The sequence below is a fragment of the Helianthus annuus genome, chromosome 14 (genome assembly GCF_002127325.2).
Source record: "Helianthus annuus cultivar XRQ/B chromosome 14, HanXRQr2.0-SUNRISE, whole genome shotgun sequence".
Taxonomy (NCBI): Eukaryota; Viridiplantae; Streptophyta; class Magnoliopsida; order Asterales; family Asteraceae; genus Helianthus; species Helianthus annuus.
The window spans coordinates 157382292-157392782 of NC_035446.2; the positions used below are offsets into that span (position 1 = coordinate 157382292).

General features: G+C 35.7%; 2 protein-coding genes across 4 annotated transcripts; both read left to right on the plus strand.

Moving 5' to 3' along the window:
• Positions 1 to 660: 660 nt before the first annotated feature.
• On the plus strand, positions 661 to 4500 carry LOC110890661 (vesicle-associated membrane protein 727). Of its 3 annotated transcripts, none has more exons than XM_022138280.2 (6): positions 663 to 1277; positions 1574 to 1763; positions 1850 to 1970; positions 3446 to 3508; positions 3602 to 3676; positions 4332 to 4500. In XM_022138280.2, exons 1-6 carry the CDS (start codon positions 1085 to 1087, stop codon positions 4386 to 4388), a joined length of 699 nt encoding a protein of 232 aa, XP_021993972.1. In that variant the 5' UTR covers positions 663 to 1084; the 3' UTR covers positions 4389 to 4500. The 3 variants fall into 3 exon arrangements, with proteins under 3 accessions (XP_021993970.1, XP_021993972.1, XP_021993971.1); XM_022138279.2 differs by lacking the exon at positions 4332 to 4500 and having other exon boundaries at positions 691 to 920; positions 1002 to 1277; positions 3602 to 3887; XM_022138278.2 differs by lacking the exon at positions 4332 to 4500 and having other exon boundaries at positions 661 to 1277; positions 3602 to 3887.
• A 4472-nt stretch (positions 4501 to 8972) lies between these two features.
• LOC110888531 (transcription factor SRM1-like) lies at positions 8973 to 10491 on the plus strand. The gene is made up of 2 exons (XM_035983135.1): positions 8973 to 9325; positions 9597 to 10491. The coding sequence occupies exons 1-2, from the start codon at positions 8973 to 8975 to the stop codon at positions 10489 to 10491; spliced, it is 1248 nt and encodes a 415-aa protein (XP_035839028.1).

Genomic DNA, 10491 nt, shown 5'->3' on the forward strand with positions numbered 1-10491 from the left:
AAATTACGTTTTTGCCCCGTTTAAAGTTACAGTTTTGCCATTAGTTTCCAATGGGGGAATAGTGCCATGTAGCTTCCTGGCACTCCCCCATTGGACCACCAGTTAATTATTTTATACTCACTTTAAAATTACGTTTTTGCCACCAGTTCAAAATTACGTTTTCGCCCCCAACTCAAAATAAAATTATGTTTTTGCTCTCAGCTCAAAATTACGATTTTGCCCTCGGTTTAAAATTACAATTTAGTCCGCTGCTCAAAATTACGTTTTTGCCCCCCAGTTCAAAATAAAAATATGTTTTCCCCCTAGCTAAAAATTACGGTTTTGTCCTCTATAAAAATTATCATTTTGCCATGAGCTCAAAATTATGGTCTTGTCATCGTTTTAGTTTTTTTCTAACAAAATTATACGACTGTTTTTTTAGTTGGTTGAGAATTATTCGGTCATTACCACGTAACGCGGACGGGGCATCAACTATTATACGTACAGTTACTTACTTTTTTTGATTCAAAAGGCGAACGGCCCCCCAACAAGTCGTATGGGGCGGGGTACGTATAATAGTTGATGCCCCGTCCGCGTTGCGTGGTAATGACCGAATAATTCTCAACCAATTAAAAAAACAGTCGTATAATTTTAGGTTCGAAATGATAAAATATCGATTATTGCAGGATCAAACTTAAAAAAAGCCGTTGTCTTGTTCAAAACGCCAACCCCCAATTCCATATTTCGGAATTTCCATTCCCGGTTATGCTTTTATCTCTTCACTAGCAATTTAGGGCTAAATTAGGGTTTTAGTTTTTCATCTGTTTATTTGTTACAAGATCGATTGGTTCCTTGTATCTTGCAGTTCCAATTGACTGATTATTACTACTACACAAATTCTCCAATTTAGGGTTTAGTTACCTCTCACATGATTTATGTTGGTATGATAATTAATCAGCATCTGTATAATCTTTTTCATATTTAATTTTGTAGATCATAATCACAATTTTAAGTAAATGCAGTTGATTGAGAATCCTAGGGTTTTTTGCATGGGATCATCTTTTTGAGAGAGATTTTTTGTGTTTAAGTGGTGGGGAATCTAGAAATGAGTAAGAAAGGATTGATTTATAGCTTTGTTGCAAAAGGGACTGTTGTGTTAGCTGAACACACAGCTTACTCTGGAAATGTCAGTACGGTTGCCGTTCAGTGCTTACAGAAACTGCCTTCTTCTGGGAGCACCAAGTACACGTATTCCTGTGACGGATACACCTTCAACTTCTTGCTTGATAGTGGCTTTGGTATATCATTTTTTGCTATTTTAATGTCATCCTACGGTTTCTGTTAAGACACGATTAGACCTGTTTGACTGAAAAATACACCCTTTGACTTTTTTATTTTTTAAAATAATTAAAATTACAATGTTAGGATCTATCATTTATTCATCTTTGTACATAAAACATAAATCTGTTTTATAAAAATGAGGTAGAAAGTAGTTAAACGAGTCGTAATCATGTTTGAAACTTATGTTGTGCGCGTCGTCAGAAACCTGTTAAACCTGTTAAGACACGATTTGCCAGCCTTACGTTTGATGTAGTTTTTCTCGTTGTTGCGGATGAAACGATTGGACGGAGTGTGCCATTTGTGTTTCTAGAAAGAGTGAAAGATGACTTCAAGAAACTTTATGGAGCAAGTATTGGAAGCGATCACCCACTTGCTGATGACAGTGATGATGATTTATTTGAAGATCGGTTTAGTATCGCTTACAATCTTGATAGGGAGTTCGGGTGCGTTATCTCATCCTTTTCTAGGAAATTTGCAATAATATGTATTAAGTTTTTATATTGTATTTTTTTTATGGTTTGATTAATAGGCCAAAGATAAAGGAGCAAATGGAGTATTGTTTAAATCATCCAGATGAAATGAGTAAACTGTCTAAACTGAAAGCTCAGATAACAGAGGTTAAAGGGATTATGATGGACAACATTGAGAAGGTTAGTATTTATTTTCGGTCTCGGTGGCTCGTGTACGTATTTATTTTAGATAGACATTATCATTGATACTCAAGTCTTAATAAGAATAGTGAATATGTAATATTGATTTAAAAACAACTAGTAATTAGACCCGCGCGGGTACAGTGCGAACATCGAACGGATTAGTATAAGCGTTATGTGATGTGTACACCATATGAAAACACGCGTTTTGACTTATCCGATATAACTCAATAGCATTGCGGTTGGATCAAAATGTAAGGTAATCGAATTTATACTGTACAATCATAACATATTTATATATGACCCAACTCATACATAGGAAATGTACAAAAAAAAAAACATAAAACGTGTATAAAAGAAAAACTGACACGTGTAATCAAAAGACATTCATATCAAGGGTTGAAGTTTTACCCCTAGCGCATTGCGGCGGGGTCGAAACATACATTAACTCGAATTTATATCGTTGAATAAGAACGTATTATATTTGACCCCATTCAATTCAGACTAAATTTACGACGAAACGTTTTGAGTTGACTAGTATACTTTAAAGAGAAATTGGTCTTCTTAATTTGGTTGGGCTTCTTGGAAACTATAATATGCTCTCTGCACTTTGATTTGTCTTCAAAAAGTTCCCATCACTTGTATTATTTATGCCGGCTAAAGAGTACCGCTCCCTGCATTACACAATGGAACATCAGCATACTTCATATGCAAGAGTATAATTTAGATATTTCAACACCTCTGAGTCAAGCAAACAAACAGTTGGAGTGCATACACCGACCCAATCCACTAAAGGCAAAATCGAGATATTTCAACTCTCATGCATCAGAAAACGTTCAATTACAACACACCTCCAACAAACAAAATTAAGAAAGCACTAAAAAATCAAGAACATGCCTTTGGCTAAACCAACAAAACGAAAAAGAAAAGCGGCAAAAAACACATTCTGTGCGATCGAATATTCGAATGAAGAAGAAGCGGATGAGCGGAAATTTCAAGCGATTCGTTGGGTCAAAGTCGAGCATCCGTTAATCATCTTCTTCAATTATGAATCACAGACCTTATGGAGTAAGAGAAACAGAGGCCAAGGGACTAAAATGTATTTTTGTGGAATTATTAAGGGTTGTCGGTGGAAAAGCCACCGACATTCCTATTTAAGATAGTGTAAATAGTATTTTATTTTATAGTAATAATCTAAATCTATAAATGAAGAGACTTAGGAGGATGTATGCATTAAAATTGAACATTTGGGAAACTTTTAACCCTTTTGGGCCGTTCGTTAAACTTTTTGTTTGAGCCGTTTGAGATAAAACACAAACATTTGATCCATTCACATAGTTAATGGGAAGAAATTGCCACTTCTAGAAATGCTGAAATTCTGTTGATACACTTAATAATTTCGTTTATAAAATGAACTAGGTAATAGACCTATGTATTACACGGGTTGCATAATATAAACGATATAATTAATACAGGTTTTGGATCGTGGTGAGAAGATTGAATTACTAGTTGATAAGACAGAAAACCTTCAGTTCCAGGTACGAATTTACGTTTATACCCTTCTCTAAAAATGGTATATTCTAGTGAGTGTCAAATAACATAAAAGGCATCATACGCGTTGTTGAATGCAGGCAGACAGCTTCCAAAGGCAAGGAAGGCAACTAAGAAGGAAGATGTGGTTACAGAATCTTCAGATGAAGCTTATGGTAGGTGGAGCCATTGCTATTTTTATCATCATAGTCTGGCTCATGGCTTGTAGAGGGTTCAAATGTTAAAAGCTTTTTATAGTCAGGCTCATACATCTTTTTTTTTTTCCTAATAGTTTTTGGTGTATAAATCACGCATTCGCCTTGCTGTTCTTGTATATGCTTGTCTGATTTTCTGCATAATGAAATAACTCAAATCTGTTTGTGAATCTGTTCTTCATGCAAATTAGATGAAAATTGCATATCCAGGTTTGGTTTAGCAGTGAAGATTTATTATTAAAACATGAGATTTAGAATATTCCATATACATGTTATACCAAAAATCGTGATGTTACAAAATTACATATAACATGATTCAAGTAACACAAAAAACTTAGAACTTGAATTTGTGAGCATTTGCAGATCCAATGCAAGTCTTTTATATAAGGCTCAAACTATCTACACACTAAGTGTCGAGTTGTGGCCAAAGCGCGGCGTTTTGGTCCGATCAACCAGACAAAGACTGACGGGTGTCTGACGGGTCTGTTGACCGGACCAAAACGCCGAGCTTCCCATGTACAAAAATGTATTTTTGATCAGTTTTGTTTCCCGGACTTGTTTAAATACGTTTTAAATCATGTATGACTAAAGCATTTCATGTTTTTATGAAATGTAGGTACTTTGTGGATGCCGGAAGAAGATCAAGCTCAACGAAGAACCGAACACGATATAGATACACGTTTCCGCACATTGCCACGTTGTAAATTTTAAACAATGAACTCGATGACGTTATGTTGAATAACTTATGATTTGTTAAAAGTTTTAATAAATCCGCATTTATATAATATGTGTGGTCTTAACTACACATCTAATTGTGGTATTTTCATATAAAACCGTAATTTAGTAACTAGGGTGTTACACTATATTGATTTGGGCCCTGATCGCAGACACCTCCTACACCCCCTGATAGACGGCCCTGACTCATATGATAACATTGGGTAATATCAAACTTATCACACAATAATTATATAATATAAAAAAGATACAAAATAAATATATTAATTATATGTATTATTAAAGGAAACTAATAATAAAATATTGTGAAAATACGAGTATTGTTCATAAGCAGGTTGCGGCGGGAAGTCGGTATCGGTTCAATTCATAAGGTATCAGTAACGTAATTGGCACTTTGTATATAGTGATCAAAAGATAAACCCAAAAACATAAAGTCATTGTATACCCTAAAAGATATTGACACATATTTTACATCGATCAAAAACTTAAAAAATGAATATTGATAAAGGTTTCAAAAGTACAAATACCGATACCGATACCGATGTTCAGTTGAAATCGACATGGTACCGATGTTGTTTGGACGGTATCAGTTTTGTTCGTCACTGACACTCGTTGTAGCTTATGTCTTATAATATAAAAAAAAAACCTCTATACCGATACCGAAGTTGTTCGAGCAAAAAAATCAATTATAATTGACTCATTCAAATTTTAACAAAGTTTTTATCATAACACCCATAAAATAAGTATGTCGCAACGGTATATTTTGAGTTTTATAAAGCATTACAATATTATTAGAATAACGAAAAATGAGCGTTACTTTATAAAACACTGTATCTTATAATTTTTAATAAAAAATAAAATATGTTTGAAAATAATTATAATATTAAAATCTTAAAAAATAAGAAGAAAAAACTATATCTTATCATTTATGTCCACTCAAGTTAATATATTAACCTCTTAGGGTGGGAGTTGGCTACAAATCTATTTTTCCTACAAAGTGTACAAAGTCTTAAAACACCACAATTTTAACCATAAAACACACTCAGAACCCACAAATAAGAGAGTCAAGATCACTAAAATGCCATATTTGTGGGTTTTGTGTTGTGTTTTGGACGATAAGGCTTTGATTATCGAATGACTAACATTAGTGTGTTTTGTGTTGATTATCATGTTGTGTTTTATATTCATAGTTTTACGATGGTGTGTATGAAGTTTTTATGGACTGTTAGGGTTTGGATATTGTGTTTTAGTGGTCTTCACTCTCTTATTTGTGGCTTTTGAGTGTGTTTTATAGTTGAAATTGTGGTGTTTTATGACTTTATACACTTTGTAGAAAAAATGGACTTTGTAGCCGAACCCACCCTAAGCTCTTATACATAATATGGTATTATAGTAATACAATATAAAATAACTCTTATATATAGTATGCCATTAGACCATGTGTAGTGGTAGAAGGTTATAATACCCCCACCATGGGGCATTATACGACACGTGGCGTCCTAGTCATCAAGAGGGCATTATAGCAAAAGTGGTGTAGTGGGGCATTATGCCATAACCCCCATTCAATCATTTTACAATCATTTCCCAATTATTTTTTTTAATTTAAAACATAAAAAAAACTTCATTAATTTAAAATTAAAAATTACATTACTTGAAAAAAAAAACTGAAAAAAAAAAGAAAATAAAAAAAAAACAATACTAGAAATAAAAAAAAAACATCCGATTAAGTTCAAAAAAAAAAACTAGCTTTCGTCTTCGCTTTCTTCACCCTCGCCCACTTCGTCTTCCTCGTCCTCCGTTTCTTCCTCTCCCTCAGGTGGTACGTACCGAACCGACCATGCGTGGTGTGCCAAATCAACCATTAACTGGGAATGGTACGGTTCGTAACGCAACTCTCGCGCATTACTCGCTCTTTCTTCCATTGACGCCTGCGGATGCTCCTGTTGAACGGCTTCTGGCACATAATTCTGGCATATCGCCTTTCCTTCGTCTTCCAAAATCATGTTGTGCATGATTATACAAGCGTACATAGCATCTCTCATTTTTTGCTTGCTCCATGCACGACAAGGATTTCTCAAGTATTGCCAGCGTTGTTTAAGAACCCCAAAGCATCTCTCAATGTCTTTTCGTGAAGACTCTTGAACCTTTTTAAAGTATGCTCTTTTGTCATCAATAGGATCACTAAACGTCTTCACAAAAATCGAATACCTAGGATAAATTCCGTCGCTCAAATAATATCCATGGGGGTAGTAGTTTCCATTTGCGTAAAACGACGCTTTTGGAGCTTTGCCAGAAATCCACTCCTCTAACAACGGCGATTGTTCAAAAACATTGATATCATTGCATGACCCGACCACGCCAAAGTAAGCCGACCAAACCCAAAGGTCCTGTGAAGCAACCGCCCGAAGAATAATAGTGGGTCCTTTTTGGTCACCACGTGTGTGTTGGCCTCGCCATGCAGTCGGGCAGTTATCCCAACGCCAATGCATGCAATCTATGCTCCCGATCATACCAGGCAAACCATGCTCGGCGTTATGTACCTCGTAGATCTTTTGAAGGCCCTCCCATGTAGGCGTTCTAAGATAACGCGCACCGTACACATCAATTATACCTTTATAAAAAAATATAGATAAACATAAGATTCAAAAAAAAAAAAAAAATCTAAGCATACTCGTCGTTTAAAAAAAATAAAAGTATAAGAATTATACCGCGACAAAAATGTTCCAAGCTATCTCGTGTTGTTTTCTCCGCCATTTTTAGATACTCGTCGTTGATGTCGGTAGTGTTACCATAAGCAAGGATTCGTAATGCCGACGTACACTTTTGGATACCGGTGAATCCAAGTGCCCCTCTCGCATCCGGTTTTTGTTTAAAATAATCGTAGTTGGCTTCCAAGTCGTTGACTATGCGTAGAAACAACCGCTTACTCATCCGGAAACGACGCCTAAAAAAATCGTTTGAGAATGTCGGTGCCTCGTCAAAATAGTCTTTCATCAAACGCTCGTGTGCCGCGCGTCGGTCTCGTTCAACATAGCCTCTTTTATTTTTTGGTGCTTCGGGCCGACGAGAATGGTTGACATATCGCACCGCTAGTTGACATGCACTCGTAACCGCCTCTTGCTCAAGCTCCTCATCGGTCGAACCATCGCCATCCGCAAAATACTCGTTATAGTAAAAATTTATCATGGATGAAGAACTAGGAGAATCCATCAAGTTTTTTTAAAAAATGTGGGATTTTTTAGAGAGGTTTTGAGATTGTTTTTGTTGAAAATGGATGAGTTTTGGTTGTTTATATATATATATATATATATATATATATATATATATATAGGGTAAGGATAGTGTAAAAAGTGCTCAAAGTGTGAGAAGTGTAAGAAGTGTATTATAACACTATATATAATACTATATAACACCATATAAACACCGTATAACAATCTGTAACACCATATAATACCATATAACACTATGTAACACTATATATCATTATATAACAAATATAACACTATAGGTTGTCTGATAGCATGTCTATGATAGATGTATAGTGTTATATTTGTTATATAATGATATATAGTGTTACATAGTGTTATATGGTATTATATGGTGTTACAAATTGTTTTACGGTGTTTATATGGTGTTATATAGTATTATATATAGTGTTATAATACACTTCTTACACTTCTCACACTTTGAGCACTTTTTACAGGATCCTCTACCTATATATATATATATATATATATATATATATATATATATATATATAATAGGTTTAAAAAAAATAAATCAAACTAGCCGTTGGAATATAGCCGTTTGATTGGTGGTTGGATTGTGATTAAGCGTTTTAATTTAAACGCCGGGATCGATTTTTTGGATTTAAAACGCCCCAAAACGCCCCCCGTAATGGGGATATGGGCGTTATAGAGCGTTTTGGGGCAAAATTTTTTAAAAAAAAAACGCCCCATTACACACGGTCTTATAGTAAAAAAAATATTAAAAAATGCTATAATAATATTTAAATATTATTTTACTATTCATGACCAATTAGATTTAATATGTACAATATAAATATAATATAATAATGTTTTAATGTTTTAATATATATAATATAGATTTGTTACCTAAAATAATGCAAGTATTTGAGTATTATTCAATATCTATTATTTAAAATATTTAGAGTCGGCATTTTGTTTAACATGCAAGTTTTTTATTATGTCAAAATTATTTACATTTTGTTAAGTTTTTTACGTAAAAATTAAAATCTGATACCTTCGAGATATAAATTGAAAACAAAATTCAACAGAATTTTAAAAAGATTCTGGTAGTCAAGTGTACGTGTCAGTGCCAAGTCAGATAATATTCAATTGAATATTGCTGAGGTGCACAGAATCTTATTCAAAAATAATTCGTCTCCTTACGCCTCCTTTTCCGTATAAAACTATAAATACATGATTAGTCATAACTCATATATATAGATAGCGTATCATCTTATCTTACTGTACTCCTTCACAATTCACTCTTAAGAATAATGGTGATGTCCAACCAGGAGAAGAAGAGGTCCAAGTGGACGAGTCGCGACCATTGGCTGTTTCTAAATGCAGTGGCTAATGGCCCTCAACGTATGATTGATACCATCGGAGAGTGGCAGGAGCTAGCCAATGGGATTCCAGGTAAGACGCCCGATGAGGTCAAAGCATACTACAAGGCGGTGGAACACGATTTACTTGAGATTGAAGCGGGTCGGGTTAAGTTACCGAATTATCCTGATGATGATGATGATGATATTGGAGGGGAATCGGTTGTTGAGGCGGGTACCGGCCAGTCCAAAAGTGGAGAAAAGGAGAGGAAGAAAGCTACCCCATGGAGTGTAGAAGAACACAAGTATTATTATTCACTTCAAATTCATTGATTTTTTTTTTTTTTTTTTTTTTTTTTTTTGCATATTTTATGTTGTTAGTTTCTTGAAGAAAGTAACAACTTGTCAACGTTTCTATTTCATTATGATTGGGATTCTTGCATAACAGTTTTTTTTTCAAGGCGAAACTTTTAGATAAAGATAGAAACGGGCCAGCAAGAAGCTGTAACAATCAAAAAAAATCATGCATAACAGTTTACATTGAATGTTGATTAATTTGGGCTGTGATGTTGACAGGAGGTTCCTGCAAGGGCTGGAGATTTATGGAAAGGGGGATTGGCGGAGCATATCGAGAATGATGGTGGTTACAAGGACGGCTACACAAGTGGCTAGCCATGCCCAAAAGTATTTCCTCCGCCAGGCTTCACTTAAGGAAGATTATAACAAGGAAGAAAATAGAAAGAGGATGAAGAGGAAGAGGAGCAGCATTCATGACATCACCACCGCGGACGCCTCCATGGTGGTGCCTGTACAACCGAGTTCAGCAACACCACCAGCCACTAGTTTGAATGACGGTGACCAAGGAACAGGAGTTCCAGCAGGACCAACAACATTGTCAACCCATGGGGGACAAAGCATTGGCAGCCACGACATAGCCGCAACCATACAACCAACGTCACCAACCACTAGTTTATATGGTGACCAAGCAACAACACTGTCACCCTTTGGCAGTGGCAGAGGAGCACAATCATCAATAACACAATGGCCGAGCAGTACCACCACTGCAGTGTCACTCACACTCACACAGCCGATATCATCATCACCACCAGCCGCTAGTTTCTATGACAGCCGAGGCAAAGATTTGTACCGTGGCCAAGGACAGCCAGTCACTAGTTTCTATGGCGGCCAAACAACATCATCACCCTCTGGCGGTGGTACAGGAGCACAATCATCAATAACACAATGGCCGACCAGTACCACCACTGCACAGCCGATATCATCAACACTACCAGACACTAGTTTTTATGAGAGCCGAGACAAAGATGTGTACCGTGGCGAAGAACAGCCAGTCACTAGTTTCTATGGAGAAGCAGTACCCCTGCGGTATGAAATCATGGCTGCTAAAGATTACTCTGAAGAAGTATTTGGTATTGAAAATATCAGCTACGTTAGTGAGCCTATCTTCGAATAG

Bases quoted from the DNA above. Each gene is read 5' to 3' on its own strand.
- LOC110888531 (XM_035983135.1), top strand. From the start codon at position 8,973: ATGGTGATGTCCAACCAGGAGAAGAAGAGGTCCAAGTGGACGAGTCGC. The intron at 9,326-9,596 runs GTATTATTATTC...TGATGTTGACAG, and splicing joins TGGAGTGTAGAAGAACACAA to GAGGTTCCTGCAAGGGCTGG.
- LOC110890661 (XM_022138278.2), top strand. From the start codon at position 1,085: ATGAGTAAGAAAGGATTGATTTATAGCTTTGTTGCAAAAGGGACTGTT. The intron at 1,764-1,849 runs GTGCGTTATCTC...TTTGATTAATAG, and splicing joins AATCTTGATAGGGAGTTCGG to GCCAAAGATAAAGGAGCAAA. The intron at 3,509-3,601 runs GTACGAATTTAC...TGTTGAATGCAG, and splicing joins CAGAAAACCTTCAGTTCCAG to GCAGACAGCTTCCAAAGGCA.